Source organism: Leopardus geoffroyi, chromosome D4 (genome assembly GCF_018350155.1).
Source record: "Leopardus geoffroyi isolate Oge1 chromosome D4, O.geoffroyi_Oge1_pat1.0, whole genome shotgun sequence".
Taxonomy (NCBI): domain Eukaryota; kingdom Metazoa; phylum Chordata; class Mammalia; order Carnivora; family Felidae; genus Leopardus; species Leopardus geoffroyi.
In genome coordinates, this window is record NC_059342.1 from 90,186,595 (window position 1) to 90,203,488 (window position 16,894).

General features: G+C 45.7%; 1 protein-coding gene across 10 annotated transcripts in view; it reads right to left on the reverse strand.

The window, feature by feature from the left end:
* SETX (senataxin) overlaps positions 1-16,894 on the reverse strand; it is a 65,995-nt gene that overhangs the window by 12,020 nt on the left and 37,081 nt on the right. For 9 of the 10 annotated variants that reach the window (XR_006710366.1, XM_045469531.1, XM_045469538.1 and 6 more), the window contains 10 exons: positions 16,668-16,835; positions 16,029-16,185; positions 11,882-11,983; positions 11,559-11,674; positions 10,000-10,071; positions 7,914-8,063; positions 6,769-6,876; positions 3,794-3,981; positions 2,000-2,092; positions 208-372 (listed from right to left, as the gene is read on the reverse strand). Coding sequence is in view for 9 of the 10 variants with exons in the window: in XM_045469531.1 (XP_045325487.1) it covers positions 208-372; positions 2,000-2,092; positions 3,794-3,981; positions 6,769-6,876; positions 7,914-8,063; positions 10,000-10,071; positions 11,559-11,674; positions 11,882-11,983; positions 16,029-16,185; positions 16,668-16,835 (1,319 nt within the window). In the remaining variant the exon portion in view is untranslated. The remainder of the gene's footprint in view (positions 1-207; positions 373-1,999; positions 2,093-3,793; positions 3,982-6,768; positions 6,877-7,913; positions 8,064-9,999; positions 10,072-11,558; positions 11,675-11,881; positions 11,984-16,028; positions 16,186-16,667; positions 16,836-16,894) is intronic. The other variant, XM_045469539.1, reaches the window with a different exon arrangement.

Consider the following 16,894-nt stretch of genomic DNA (forward strand, 5'->3'; position numbering starts at 1 on the left):
AGCAGCAGGAGGTACTGACTGGTCTGCGGGGCTGGGAGGCTGAGCGTTCCCTACCCAGCGTGACCCAAGCCAGCCCGTGAGTTTCCTCCTGCTATCCTACCACAGCCTGAGACCATTCCCTAGAGTTAGGTTTCCTTTTATCCCCTCTTTCTTCTTTTTAATTCAACCAAAAACCTGGAAATATCTGTAAAAATATAGATGCCTCACCCTTTTCTATCAAACTCTTTGTCCAAATCCTTCTGAATCATCGTCTTCTGAGCCTTGTAATGGGTTATTATGCCAATGTTCCGGAAAGTAACATCCCTTCTTTTGTCTTTAATAAGTTTAATTATTTCCATTACCAGTTTTATTTCTTGAACATTTATATATGAGCTAAATAAGATGAAAAAACAAAACAAAACAAAACACATCAAAACTAATAGCAGTCCAACTGCTAGCTTCAGTCCCGCTTTGTCTTCTGCTAGAGTGAAGGGCAGGAAGGTAGCTTTGGCCTTTGCGCAGTCATCAGTGGCTCAAAGAGGCTGTTACAATGACCATCAATATGGTACCCTTAAAGACATACAACCACCCAGTGAAACAGGAAGTTATGAGGACGAAGAGTGTGATGTCACCTGAAGCTTACTCACCGATCTCTTCATCTGTCAAAACAGGGACAGCAACAGTAAGAAGTATTGACAGTAACCAAGACAGGAACAGTAAAGAGCTGGCACTAAGCATCTACTGTCTGGGGGCGCCTGGGTCGCTAGGTCGGTTGGGCATCTGACTCTTGGTTTTGGCTCCGGTCATGATCCCAGGGTCGTGGGTTCTGTCCCGAGCTGAGCTCTGCCCTGACAGCACGGAGGCTGCTTGCGATTCTCCCCCTCTCTCTGCCCCTCTCCCCCTCTCCCTCAAGATAAATAAACTTAAAAGAAAGAAAAAAAAAGAATTTGCACACACTGAGACCAGCGCTCTAGACGGGATCATCTTCCTTCACTCCCCAGCACTGGCTGTGCGGAGCTCGCACCCACGGCCAGGGGCCGCCGTCCACGCGGACTGAACAGGACGCAGCCCGGGGGTGCGTCCGCACTGGCCTCCCCCTGCACTCCCAGCTCACTTCCCAAACGACATGCACCCCTTCACTCCCATTCCAGAACAAATGCACTGCACCTGAAGCTGCCTGAAGGTCTCAGTTTAAGGGCCTTTAATCCCCACGTTCTTAACTTCTAGGCTCACTTGACAGAAAACCCAGTCAGCCAGCCTTCTCTTCCATCTCTGAAGTCCTTATGTTCGTCATTCACCTCTCAGGCCAACGTTCCTCTATGACCTTCACCTCCACATTACTTGTGGCCAACTGCTTCTCTGTCTCTCTTAACTTCTTCGCTGAATGTCCCCTCCCCCCTCCTCGGTGGCTTACTGCCTCGTTCTTACTGAGGATGTCACCTTCTCTACGGCGCTCTCGGTGACACAGAGGTGGCATTTCTATTTCTCCTTACTTCTAGATAGGCCCTGTGCTGACAAACGCAGCCTTTAGACTATTACTCTCTGAATTTCTCGTAAGCCCGGACTCCTTTGAAAACTTCCTTTCTGTCACTCACAGGCTGCCTGGAACGTGCTCCCTTACTCACAATCCCACACGTGAGGGGTCGTTCACCCTCTGTCTCCCACCTTCATCCAAGGGATCTATACTGCCTCTTGTCTTCGATCACAACAGCCATGCACTGGGGCCATGTCTGTCCTACTCACAGCTGTGACCTTAGTATGTATTTGCTCAAGAGCTTATCATGGTAGGGATTACGATCCCCATTACAGACTGAAGAAGAACTACAAGGCCAAAACGTATAGACAGAGATATTAATAATCTATGATAAAAAGGAGAAGCTGGTAGCCTAGCTCCCTAAGAATGACTGTGCCCTGATCCTAGGCAGAGAGAGGCACAGAAAATGTTTTCAATATAAATATGAACAAAAATAATAGAACAACGCTGGGACCATCACTGGGGATTCAAGGGAGGAAAACATACTCATTATCCCGTCTTTCTGAACCGTCTCCAACATCAAACACGAGGTAAGGTTGAAATGGCCAGTCTGATGAACACCGATTGGTTTCAGTCAGTCTACAAAAAAGCAGCCACCATTCAGAATACAAGTTATAAGAAAAAAATTCTCATTATAATTAGTATTTTTTTGTCAGGGAAGAAGCTGGGGATAAGATATCTTCTCAGAATGTGTTTTAGCAAAAGGTAAAACACAGATTTTATTTCTGTTCTCGGTGAGGGCGAGTGGTCTATGCACTTACAGATAACCACGACTAAACAGCATTCACGAGGCAATGAGCGGAAACAGTAAGCCGCAGAACACAGACGGTCTCCGACTTACGATGGTCCCACTTACAATTTTCCAGCTTTGCGGTGGTGCAAAAGCAATACGTTTCAGTGGAAATCGTACTGGGAATTGTAAATTGGAATCCTGTCCCGGGCTAGCCACGTGCTGTATGCTTCTCTCACGAGAGCAGCGAGCCGCAGCTCCCAGGCAGCTCCGCGATCACGAGGGTGACCTCCCCTACACTGACAACTACTCCACTTGTCACTTTCGGTACCGTATTCAGTGCATCACACGGGACATCCAGCACTTTATCACAGAATAGGCTTCGCGTTAAATGACTTTGCCCAGCTGTAGACTAACGTAGGGGTTCTGAGCACATGTCAGCAGGCTGGGCTAAGCTAGGATGCTTGGGAGGGTAGGTTAGGTATATTACATGCCTTTTTGACTTATGTTTATAGGAACATAACTCCGTCATAAGTCAAGGAAAATCTGTACTATGTACAGTATGGTATGATTTCTTCCCCCCCAAAATTAAAAAAGGCGGGGGGGGGGGGCCTGGGTGGCTCAGTCAGTTAAGCGTCCAACTCCTGATTTCAGCTCAGGTCATGGTCTCAGTTTACGAGATCAAGCCCACGTGGGGCTCTGTGCTGAACACGGAGCCTGCTTGGGATGCTCTCTCTCCCTCTGCCCCTGCCCGCTGATGCTCTCGTGAAATAAATAAACTTAAAAAAAAAAAGTTTTTAAAAAAGAATTTAAAAAGTGGGGTGCCCGGGTGGCTCTGTCAGTTGCACGCCTGGCTCTTGATTTTGGCTCAGTCGTGATCTCACGGTTCATGGGATTGAGGCCCACGCTGCACTCGATGCTCACGGCGCTGAGCCTGCTTGGGATTCCCTCTCTCCCTCTCTCTGTGCCCCTCACCTGCGCTCGCTCTCAAAATAAATATTATAAAATAATTTTAAAGTGAAAAAATTTTTTAAAAAGATAGGCATAATACAAAGATTGGAAATAGATACAGCAAGATGCTATGAGTGATTATTTCTGGGTAGCATAAATAAGGGCAATCTTTCCCCCCTTCTTTTTTGTTTATATACATTTGCTAAAATCAACATGGCTCTTGTAATTAGAAAAAAATTACTAAACCTTTGTTTTACACTTTTTATGACAGGACTTAAGAACACACTAAAATACCTCTTCTTCTTAAGCAGCTAACCCTACAAATAAAATAAGCCACTAAGGAATAAACGGAGGGCACCTGGGTGGCTCAGTCCGTTAAGTGTCTGACTCTTGATTTCAGCTCAAGTCATGATCTCACGGTTTGGGAGTTCAAGCCCCCTGTAGGGCTCTGTGCTGAGTGTGGAGCCTGCTGGGGATATTCTCTCTCTCTCTCTCTCTCTCTCTCTCTCTCTCTCCCCCTCCCTCCCTCCCTCCCTCTCTCCTCTCCCCCTACCCCCCTGCAAATAAACTTTAAAAAAAAAAAAAAGGAATGAACTCACCTATTTGTTTTCAAGCTTCTGTTATAAACGTAATTAGAGGGGAAGAGACATATGTCTGGGTGCATCCTGTACTGAACAGTAAGCTGTAAGATGGGCAGCCTGCTGATCACATTGTGCTCTACGCTGTCTTCCAGCAGCTTGCAGAAGCGAGCCATCATTGACTGGTCATAGCCATACTCCTGTGCTTTCTGAAAGGGAGGAAACAACTTCCAAGAATTCATTTATACTTTTCCCACTATCATCAAAACACTGAGTGGTAATAAGGAAACGGCAAGGTTTAGGTGGCATTGAGATGACCAACAAGCAAAAATTCAGAGAAAGAGGTTTCTGACTCCGGCCCTTGAAAAGCCAGGTAGCTTGACTATAAAAAAGTTCATTTAGAAAATCTACATACGGCTTATGAAAAAGATGTGGTCTTGTAAGTGGCCACAAACTGAAACTATTTTGATGTAAACAGAGGTCGCCGGAAAGAATCAGTAAGAAAAGAAACAAAGAACTGTACCACAGATTTTAAAAATTATTTCTAGGGGACTCTCCCACAAATGGAAACATTGACTGTCATCGTACAAGCCTTTTAAAGACCAATTTCTCCATCCATCTGTCCGTCTGTCCATCCAACATACACGGAGCCACTATAGTTTGGGGTGCTGAGACTGCTAAGGTGACTTAGCTCAAGCATCACAGAACAGATGTTCCCATGGAGAAGACCGACAACTGACAGTAATTACTAAGATGATTTCATAAACCCGTTAGTGGGTTACAACCTGGAAAATCAGTGGGATTTTTCAACGGGATCCAGTGGGATCCACTTTTTAATGTCAACATCACACAGATAAGTACCGTGTCTTAAGTAACCTAGATGCAAATGTACTCTGCAGGATGCACAAGGACAACGGAGACGGGAGCTTCACACGCGATGCCTAAGACACGGCACTGAAGACGCGCGTGCAAAGTTCACGAATCAGGAGAGTGGCGGAAAAAAAGCATTACTTCCTAACTCATAGGTTATTTCTGCATGTGATTTTGAATAGGTTTATGTAACTTAGTATTAGTAGACATTCAACAATTTTATCCACATCCCCAGAAGTTTCTCTCTTCACAAGCTGGCCAAAACCTCATTTTGAATCTTCTTTCTGGGGAAAAAGAAAAAGGTACCACTTCCATACCTGCGAAAAAAACCCGTCTATCCTACAGGATGACGTGGATTTCTACGCTCTGACGTGGAAGGATAATCCTGATCTCTTTTTGGACTGGAAAAAAGACAATCTGGCACAGAATGCTTCTGGTCCTTTAAAGCAAACCCTACCTATATACAACCACACACAAACCATCTTTTAGGGACTTAGTTACTGACCCCCCAGATGCCAGCTCCATAATGCAAGCAGGGATTTCTGTCTCTTTTCTTCACTGTCTTAACGCCAGCACCTAGAACAGTGCCTGAATCAGGCTGGCACTCAGTAAACACTGACTGAAAGACACAAATGAGAATAGGCCACAAAATCTGTTAAAATACTCACAACGATTCTCCTTAAATATAGGTGGACAGAAAGGCAAGTTGAGAAAATTAACTTTGTAATTATTTTCTAAATTGTTCTCAAGAAGGCTGCAATGTTTCGGCAACAATAACAAAAAGGCCAGATTTTTCTCATTTCTGTCGCTTTTATCAATCACCAAAGTAGGTAATAAAGTTGGGGCCCATCAAGAATTTAATCAGTAACTTTGTGAAATAACGTGTGATTCAAAACAAATGCAGTACAACGGGGGCACCTGGGTGGCTCACCCGGAACCGACTCTTGATTTCAGCTCAGGTCATTCTTGAGTTGGAGCTGCGCCATCGGGCTCTGTGCTGACAGTGCAGAGCCTGCTTGGGATTCTCTCTCTCTCTCCCTCTTCCCCTCCCCGTCCCGTGCTCTCTCGTGCTTTCAACATAAATAAACTTTAAATGAAAAGAAACACGGTACAGAGTTGGCTCTTCCTTACTCCCCCTGAACGAGATCACCAGCAGCTTTTCCCTATGGACACAGGTCTTCACTCAGAGCAGGTGTGATCGTGCAGTGTGCTCAGGTGTGAAAGAGCCGCACGATCGTTCTGAATGATTCCAAAGTCAAAACACCATGATGACAACAAAAACCACACGCTTTCATTCCGCAAGTGCACACACACGCTTGGGAAGGATCTGTTCCCTGGGGTTGTTTATGCAGCCAGTACTCTAGATTTGCACAAATCAGCTACGTATTAGTGAAATACACAAATATTATTAAATTCAACGCCATGGTCTACACCTATTCAGATTACCCAAAACATTTATTAAATCCCAACTCTGGTGGGCATTTATTTCTAGGAGCCCTCTCTGGTGAGGGAACAGGAGAGACAGGCCACTGCCAAGGTGCTGGTCCTTCCCGCAGGCGGGGTTCAGAGCCCCCTTCCTCCCTTCCTGACGCTGCACTTTCAGAGGACGTGAGAAGCACATTTTTTATCCCCCCGATAGGACACAGAATTCTAAAACTGGAAGTGTACTCTAAAAGTACATTTAAAGTACTCTGTGTAATGTTTTCCTCAAATCTGCATACATTTAAATATAAATCAGGAGGTTGGGAAACTTCTCCCTTTAAAATTTTCCTTGTATGATAGTTTTGGTGTTTATGTACTAAAATGGATCAGATACAGCCCTTAAGATAGCTGCACGCTGTTTCCCAAAGAAAAAACCCAATGCACACGGAACACGGGTCTTTCTCGTCTCCTGGTCTTTGACACTCCCACTGCATGGGTCACGTATGTACGTAAGCACAATTAGGAACAGAGGGACATTTTCACAGAGTTTTACCTATTAAAATCCAAACGGTGCTTCTCTCTTCTTAGCCATTCCCTACTTTTCCCTCCAAACAGGAGATGATGATCCAAGAAAGCCCCCCTCCAAACACAAAAACAAAAAGCCCCCCCCCCTTTAAAGTATTATGAACGTGAAACAAACGCACCATGGAAATGACCGTGGGAGGGAGCTGTTTTGGGTCTCCGACGAGGATCAGCTTGTTACATCGATGGATGAGCGGGGTAAGAGTCTCCACTTCACAAGACTGCCCAGCCTGGGTAAGAAGTACAGAATGAAAGGGTATTCTTCATCATCTCTGCTGTTTCTTTATCCCCGTGCGGTTTCTCAAATTCACAAAAGTTCTAACATTCAGAAAAGTATCACACTTTCTCCTTCTGCACTGAATACCAGCCAGGATTTTTGAGTGGACGCCTGTGATGAGCACCGACTTTTTTTTTTGATTAAAATGAAAGAATACTATAAACGGAGAAAAACAGAGAAGGATTTTTCTACGGTTACAACGGACACAAACGCTCTACACCATCGACTGAAAGAACCGCCGCACACGCGTCGTGAGGCCGGCACGGCTCAGGTGCCACGACCACCGGGGAGCCAGCGTGAGCCAGAGCCGAGTGACGCCCCAGTTCTGTGCTCTTTGTTCTCGCTGGGCACGTGCCTGAGGGAAGTGCGTGGCAGTGCGTCCCCCTCTCCCTGCCACCCGCCTTCTCCCTTGCTCCTAGCTGGCCTTGTCATCTGCAAGACTCAAGCTTCTCTTCGAGGACACCTTCTTCAAGCGTGTCATCACTTCCCCCGTTTCCATCCTCTCGTTTTGGTGAAGCCGGATCTTGGACCAACCCTCTTGTAGCTCGTTTTCCACGTCTTCGGTCTTCTGGCTCTACATTCTGGCAAACAGTAGGTGCCCGACAAATGTCTGCTCCGTGAATGAACTACAAGTCACGGGTGTGAGCTGAAAACACTGTGGCTCAGAGCTGTCCAAAGTTATATGCCAACTGCCTCGAAAGGGAACCAGAGCTATTCCGAGCAGAGAGGAGACACTCCTCGGGCAGGGACCAGTCAGGCACCCTTAAGACTATCATCCCGATTCCGGAAAAGCCAGTTCGGCTGTGGGGGGCCGTCAGCAGCACATTTCAACACAAGAGACCGAGCACACACGCGACGGCAGGTAAAAACCAGATGCTCCGAGACCGTTTCCTCCGGGTCCTCGAAGCAACGCGGCTCCCCGCCCGCCCCGGCTCGGCCCGCACAGCGCCAGCATAAGCCATACGGCCGTTCGGCCGACTGCACACTGACCTCATCGACGATGACACAACTGAAGGGGACACCCCCTTGCCCACGAAAAGCAGACTCGAGCAGTAAACCGCCACTCGTGCTCAGTGTGCAGCAGATGACGTGGGACTCTAAGATGATGATGCTCTGTGTTTTTTGCGGGCGTCCTTGAACCTAAGACAACAGACAAAGGTGAATCAGTATTCAGCCGTCTATAAACCCTTGATGACAGTAGGCCTACTTTTACTGTAAAACATCCACCATTTATCACGTGACAACAACATTCAGCGAGTCCTGAGGGGGAACCACAGATCTAGAAAACAGCAAGAACGTTCCAGATCATCGGAAACCACCAGAGAGAGAACGCTGTGCTGTGCAGTGAGTCTAAGCTCAGAACATGATATAAGCACATTAGGAAAAATTTATTCAGGCTTGATTTGGTCAAAGCAAACTACAATTCTTACAGCAGATGTATGTGGGCAGGTATCAGAATGCGCAGAGATAGTTGTGAAGCAATTATCTGAGTTAAACTGGGGTCACAACTCAGCTAGAAGATACATTTTCTGTTAGTCGTTAAGCACGTATAGCGTCGTTCTGCCTTTCACAAAGGCTTGTACCCACAGTGACGCCTGTGAAAATGAGGAGCACTCTGCTTCCACAGTAACAAAGACCACCCCAGCCCACCGGTCACACAGAGACCGGGGCAGAGCCGGACTGTGAATGACACCTCACAACACGTACCATTTAGTGTTCAAGCTAATAAGCCAGGGTTCTTATCATTGATTCGCTGAGCCTGGTGCTGCTCCTATAAAGTGGTTCATCCCTGGACACGTGACTTGCTCAGCCATGGAATTGGACTCCCAAGGCGTGTCTGTGTGTGTGTGTGTGTGTGTGTGTGAGCTTCAGAGGGTGGCAGCTGTGGCCCTCGGGGCACACATGAAGGCACTGTCACCTTCACACACCTCTCCTCTCGGCCTCCCACGGAGGAACACAGCCAAGTGAAATTAATTCCATGGCCCACAGAACCAAGTGGGGAGCAGCAAACCCCACAATACGTGCAAATACAGACTTCATCCGTAGATTCGGGAGGACTAACTTGGGGCTCGGTTTACAATTTTAATAAAAAGCTTTCCACGGCATTTTGTGCCGAAGTGAACAAACAGCTAATGGAAATATGCACTAAGTGCAACTGTATTTGTTTAGCAATGGAGGGAAGGCTAACAATACATTTAAGGGAAAAATCTCGGCTTAAAAACATGAGTAACGTTACCAGTTGCCGTGACCTGCTCTCCCCGACCCCGACCGGTTTATTAGGGCTGAAATCTGAGGACGAGGATACAGATCTGGCTCATCCTAGCTCTAAGAAATCTAAATGTTGTTGATTTAAAAAAATTTTTGTTTTTAAGTCATCTCTACACCCAGCGTGGGGCTCAAACTCATGACCTCGAGATCAAGAGTCACACGCTCCACTGGCAGAGACAGCCAGGCGCCCCCTGATCTCTTTATATCCAAAAGAATACTGGGGAAAAAGTTACACGCTACAGAGGACTCTTATGATCAAAAACAATATGGCGAGTGTAGCTTTCAGCCAAGAACTGCCAAACACGTGCCTGTACTTTCTTAGCTAAACCCCCAGCCGCCATCACTCTACTTGAAGCCGGACAGAAGATGTCTCTTCCTCTTCTTTTTTTAGCATCCCTGGGTGGGCACAAATTTTCTTTAGTAAGGAAAACACCTTCGCGTCTACTTTGACTATTCATCTGATGATAACTATCATAACCGACTTTGCAGTGGAGGGAAGGAGAAGAGCACCTAATGAGTTTTTTTTTTAATACCTACCCAGACCTAGAAAAGGAGAAGACAATTTATCATCACCTTTCTTAGATCTCAGGTGACAATAAGAATTTCAGGCGAACAAACAAACAAAAAAAAGCAAATGTACGTGTAATTGCACCATTTTCTCTACTTTCATATTCAAAAAAAGTTTTCATAATAAGCAAAGTTTTAAATGTAACTGAGAGAAGTCCATCGGTTGTGTGAAATAATTCATCATAAAAACAGAGAAAGAAAGAAGAAAAAACCTGGAAAATCCTATAGGTGAACCACTTACCTCTTTAATTTTAGAAGCTAGTTCCTGCCTCTCTTTTGAAACTTTTGCAATTTTTTCATCTAATTCTTGCCTCTGGAAAAAATGAGAATGCAATCTTTAAGATGAACCTGAGCATTTTAAAATACTTTGCAGTTGGCTGCCTTACCTTGCAAATGACACTGCCCATTCACCCCACCTGCTCTCCCTTTACCAGCAGAGTCTTGACCCCCATGCTGCGCTGAGCCGGCCCTCGGGACCGGGGCCTCATGGCCGCTCTGTCCCACCCAGCAGCCTGCAGAGACCTTCCCCTGATACGAGTCCTCACACGCAGGCCCCGGGGAGGAGAGGAGCAGCCAGAGCGACGGCAGGCGGCAGCTCTGACAGGACGTCCGGCCACCCTCGTGACCAGCGCCCGCGCGGCTTCTCCCCGCTCTTCTGGTCTGAGCGGAACGATCCGGCCCTAGCCCAGGACCCCCGAAGCACCCCACCCACGGACCCTAACAGAGGCACGTGTCCAGGTCCTGCCTGTCTGCACTCTGCCTTGACCTCTTGTGTGGCCCCTCAAGGCCACGACGTGTACTTCCTCCGGGACCTGTGCGTAGTCAATGTCTCTGCTTCAATTTCTCTGTGGTATGGCCCCCGGAGCTCGACGCAGTGTTAATCTGACAAATCCTTAACGATGCACAAGATTCTGTTCTGTCTGGTGCGTCCCCTGTGTGCTGTCTCTGTCTGCTGGGCAGTGCAACTCCTGGGGCTCTTTCCTCCCCTGATCTCTGGGTGGTTCGCACCCCAGTCATCCCTCTGGCTACAGTGATGGGCACAGAACACAGGCCTGGTGAACCACGGCCCCCATTCCCTTAAAAACAGGGAGATCTGCTTGCACATCCAGGGACCAACCGGACGCCTTCCGTGGCATTGATGCATGGATAGCGGGAGAACGGCCCCCTCTCTTCCTATGGGTTTTCTAAGCCGGGGCGGTGGTGCCCAGAGATGCTGGCACTTACCTTCCCCGAGAGAAGAAAGGTCTGACACACAGAAAACCAAATCGAGGGGAAGGGGGAGAAATGCCATCACCTGAGCCCCTGGACCCAGCCTCGCTGAACTTACTCCCAGAGTTCCTAGGCATGTTGAGCCAGTGAATTCCCCTTTTTGTCTAACTTGGATTTCTTTAACTTGCAACTGAAAGATACCTAATCCATTCACTACAGCTTTAATATACGGCAGGCGACGGCAAACTACAGCCTGTGGGCCAAATTCAACTCACCATCTGTTTTCGTAAATAAAGTTTTATTGGAATATAGTCACATCCATTTGTGAATTCTCTATCACTGCTTTTGGGCTACAACAGCAGAGTTGAGTAGCTGACACAGAGACCATATGGCCTGCAAAGTCTAAATTATGTACGACCTTTACTTTCCACAAGAAGTTCATTAATCCCTGATATAAGGCATACTGCTTTTGTATACATCTTCATACACAGATTCAGCTATCCCGCGACAAACAAATGATATCACATACTCCACGCTAACTTTCGTACCTATCAGCTATTAGAAAACATCAATCAAGAAATGTTGAGATACCTGTGTTTCCTTTCCACCTCGGCATAAAGCACGCTGGCGGGAAAGTTCATCTAGCTGATGATCCAGAAATTCCTTTCTTCTATGCATCTCCTGAACATGAGAAGGTAAGTCTTTTTCTAAAAAAAAAAAAAAAAAAAAAAAAAAAAAAAAAGAATAAGCTAATTCTGACTATATACACATATGCATACACAATGAGGAAAAAAACTAGTTCTCGAAGCTACTCTATTTCAAATGTCTCCAAATTACCTTTAATACCCAAGATATTACCTATCATATAAAAGGAAATAGAAGTAACATTAGTATGTGCCTCAATTAGTACTTACTCATTCTGTGGTTAACTTGGCTGTCCAAACTAAATCTTAGGACCTCATTATTAATAGACTTTTCTGGACCCAGACGTACTAAATTTATATCTCCACAGTTTCCTGTTGATAAAAAAAATCGTACTTAGAGAATAATAACAACACTGCCAGTCTCTGTTCATACTATCTCATAACATCTATTTCTAGGCAAGCATACTAACAATCAGAGAAGGGAGCTAAGATTAATCATCAATCAACTAGACGCCTGAAAGTACACTACAGGATTCATACACATTAGATACGCTTCACAACCACTCTCAAAGCGAGTACTTACCATTTCTACATTTCTACCCAATAAAAGCTTCGGAGGTTGCATAAACAGTACGTTACAAACTTGAGATTCAATTATACCAGCATTTCTCAAGCTGTGTTCTGTCCATTCCACAGTAAAATACATTTGGGGAAAGGTGAGTTAAAATAAGATTTCTTAACCTCAGGATATTTCAGATGGACAAAGACTTTCAGATGTTAACACATATTTGAACTTCCAAGACAGAATCATATTTTACTATCAGACCCTTCTCGGTCGGCAGAATACTCAGAACGATGTTTCTGAAACTCTCCTCCACATCACAACATCACACTGCTAACTCCAGAATCTAAGGGATACAAAGATGCTGGAAATTCTGTGGAGTAGGTAATTCCAAAAGCTGTAAGCATCATTTAAACGGCTTGTTATTAACCACACTCTCATTTTAGGTTACCGCAGTTTATATATTATTATTTCATCTAAACATCACCCGCTCCATCGTTGGGCTAAATTATAGCGATCACGCAGAGTTTATTAGCACTTATCTGAATGTGACACATCACGTACTTATTTGTTTATTGTTAATCTCCTGCCTGTGAACAAGGTTTTGTTTTGGTCACTGGCTCCAACAGTGGCCAGCAGGTTAAGTACAGGAAGTATAGGTTGAATGAATGAAGGACTTATTAAACAGTTATCTACAACGTATTTTTGTTCCCAGTTCAGCTCATTCTTCTAAACGTGAAGCCCTCTTCTCTGGCTAACATTTGCTTGAAGGTTTCAAAACTGCCAATTTTCTTGTTTCCATGAGAAAGGTGGATGGAATTACCTGGAAACTCACCCATGATAAACATCTAGAAATGCTCCATAAACTAAAACTATAACAGACATCCATTAAACTGCAGGGTGAGCTCATAGAGATGGGAGAGAAATTCCTAGAGGCCAGAAACAAAGAGAAAGCTCAAAACCAGAGCTACAAGACCCCAAGCTGCTGTGGCTTCCCTGAGGGACAGGATACGTTGGGGCTGGCACCGTCTGGGTGCTCAGAATTTTTTACTTTACGTTCAATAAAATACAGAGATTTATGGGGCGCCTGGGTGGCTCAGTCGGTTGGTTAGGCATCCGACTTCAGCTCAGGTCATGGTCTCACAGTCCGTGGGTTCAAGCCCCGCGTTGGGCTCTGTGCTGACGGCTCAGGGCCTGAAGCCTGCTTTGGATTCTGTGTCTTCCCCTCCCTGCCCCTCCCTCCCTTCTCTGCCCCTCCCCCGCTCATGCTCTGTCTCTCTGTCTCAAAAATAAATAAACATTAAAAAAAAAATAGAGATTTAAAAATCTTTAAATTAAAAAAAAATTTTTTTTTTAATTTATTTTTGAGACAGAGAGCATGAGCAGAGGAGGGGCAGAGAGAGAGGGAGACACAGAATCTGAAGCGGGCTCCAGGCTCTGGGCTGTCAGCACAGAGTCCGACGTGGGGCTCGAACTCACGGATTGTGAGATCATGACCTGAGCTGAAGTCGGACGCCCAACCAACTGAGCCACCCAGGCGCCCCTAAAAATCTTTAGTTCTACCGAGAGTTTGCCAAAGGTCTACGTTGGCAAAACTACCATTCCAGTGAAGGTACAGAAATTTTATCACGGAGGCTTGAATTTTAAAGCCCGCTAGAAAAGAAAAGGGCCTGGAAGAGATGGGAGGAAGAAGTGAATGGGCTTAGCTGGGAAAAACTAAATTCTTTCCCAGGACTTTCCAACCATAGGCCCGCCCACGTCACGTGTGGACTCAGAGACTAAATACATAAAACAGGGAATGACAAAGGTGACCCAATCAAAATACAGTGGCGATTTTTTTAATTTGACTACAATGAGCAACTTTTTGCCAATATATTTTAAAACTCCTAAGAGGAAGTGTAAATTTTTCATGGATATTAGCCACTTTCTGAGGAAGTGGCTAACATGAATTAGCCAAATTCAGTAAAATTACAGAAACCCTGGGGTGCCTGGGTGGCTCAGTCGGTTAAGCGTCCGACTTTGGCTCAGGTCATGCATAGTCTCAGGGATCATGAGTTCGAGCCCCACATCGGGCTCTGCGCTGACAGCTCAGAGCCTGGAGCCTGCTTTGGATTCTGTGTCTCCCTCTCTCTCTGCCCCTCCTCGCTCACACTCTGGTTTCTCTCTCAAAAATAAACAAACATTAAAAATATACATATATATAGAAACCCTAAATAGACATGTAACAGTTAAGGACGTTTAGACAACATATTGAAACTTACCCTTCTGTCAAAAAAAAAAAAAAAAAGACAATAAACAAACACTATAAACAAATCAATCTTCAAGGAATAATCTCTTTCGTATATAAAACATTCCAAAGAATAAACACAAAAATTCTCCCCAATTCCATTTTTAAGGTCAGTGTAACTAAAACCAAAGATATGACAAAGAAAAATCGCAGGCCAGCCTCAGTTAGGAGTACTAATTTTAAACTCCTAAATAAAACATTAACAATCTAGCAACATGTTGAAAAATAATAATATGTGACCAAGTTGGCCTTACTCTAGGAACCCAAGACATTTTAACGTTAGATAAACACTGTAATTTGCCACAACAACAGATTAAAGAAACATTTCATTATCATTTCAACAGATGCAACTAGAAAAATGCATGCAATGAACCCCAAAAGCCCTTCACAAGAAAAAGTAACGAAAAAGGAAACTGCTTTATCCCGATAAAGGGTGAAGACTAAAACCCAGAAACCGACACCATACTGAACGGCAAAGGTGTCCCAGGCCTTTCTTTAAGGAGGCTCGGGGCGGCTGGAAGGAAGAACAGGAGCAGAACATGAAGGCAATGGGAAAGACCACGGTTCTCTCCTGTGGCCAGAAGACGTTTTCTAAGAAAGCTCAAACTGCACCCTGGCTGCTGGCTGGCCTCGCCTGGCCCCGGCCCTGCTGCCCCGTCCACACAGGCCCGAGTGCCGCCCTCACGTGGCTGGTCAGGGAAGGGACAGGCGTGTTAAAACCACACCACTGCATGTGCGTGGGAGCTGCTCCTGGGCGTGTCAACTGCTACAACCACTCTTGGGAAGAATCTGGTACTATCTACAAAACTGAAGATGCACAAATCCTCCGACCCAACACATTCACTGCACGGTGTTCCTACGCTTAGAGCAGCGCTTTTATAAACCCTTGACCTTGACCGATCCTATGAAGCATGCTTGATCTCGAGACCCAGTACAACCCACGCACCTGCCCAACGAAACAGGTTTCACGAACCAGTACTTCCCCTCGCTGCTAGATCACACTGGAAATAGGACAGTAAACAAATCCCCAAACCGCACCTTGGCGGAGCTAACTTCGGTCTAGCTCTCCTGCATGGCAATGTTCTCTCGCCTCTGGTCATTTTTATGGAGAGTTAACTTCAGGAGCTCCCCACAGGCCCCCAACCCTTTCCCACGGCTAACTCCTGATTGCTCTGCAGGTTTCATCTCAGACGGCATGTCCCCCAGAAGTCTTCCCTAACCCCCCCCACCACCCCGAGACTAAACCAAGGGCCGCTCTAGGATGTTTGCCAAGTATCCACATTTTACCGCTTACAGAACATACGGCTTTGTTTCTAACTGCCCACTGATCCGCTTCCTCGTTACTGTCTCTTGGAAGGCCTCCCTGTTGAAACCTCAGCACTGAGCACAGTGCCTTGGCACAGAGTAAGTAAGTGCTCAACAAAATGTGCTCAATGAATCAATGAGCACGTATGGGCCACAGCCCCAAGCAGAAGTTATTACCAGAAGTGGCTCGCATTCAAAACGGCCCACACTAAACAATGAAAACAAAACCAAAAACAAACGAAACGCCCATAGAAGGATCATACCCAAAGGATTCTTCTTGTCTTTACACTTCTCTTTAAATTCGAGGATGATTTTTTTCATGAGTTCGTCAACAGCCGCGTTGGAAGGTGCACACACAAGGACACGGTTTTGTTTGATTTTGGCATTGGAGTTTTCATCTGAACGCCCCTTCCTCTGGTTCTGCAATTTGACACACACACGCCGAAAAGACAGACAACAAGAAATACTAATGAGCTTGGGCACAGAATTTTCCAGTTTTTCTCTACTTCCACGCATGTTCCAAAGTTCTCTTCGTAAACAGTTAAAAATATATAACAGCACCTACATCTTACACGGACGTTAAGATTGCCTCTAAACGTAACATTTTATCATAGCTTCTCTGAGCCTCTCCTCACTATCCGCTTAGGTTACTGTGTATTCAATCCAACCCAAGTGTAGCCCAGGAATGCATTCCACACAGTTTCTCTGCATTAGACGTGACCCACAGTAAAGCCAGAAGGCCACCGTCCCAGCCCTTCAGATTAGCGTCACACAGGACAGGTCGCTGAAAAGATCCACAAAAGTGCAGGGAAAAGACCCCTGGCAGTTATTTGCACGTGTCAGTTAATTCAAGGGCAATGACGTGCTCGGCTAACAGCACTGGCGGCCCTCGCATACTCTACCTCTGTCAGCAGGCGGTACAGGAGGCCAACGATAGTTTTTGATTTTCCTGTTCCAGGTGGTCCATGAATCAAACAGATCTTGGCAACTGATGGGGAGTGTTTGACCATGGCGTATGCAGTTTCTATCGCTTTCTTTTGGTCTTCGTTGAAATCTTTCAAGTAGGCGATCTATGCGAAAGACAGGAGTGGGAATGAGTTGCTCTTCCCGGAGTGGCACGGGAGAGGAA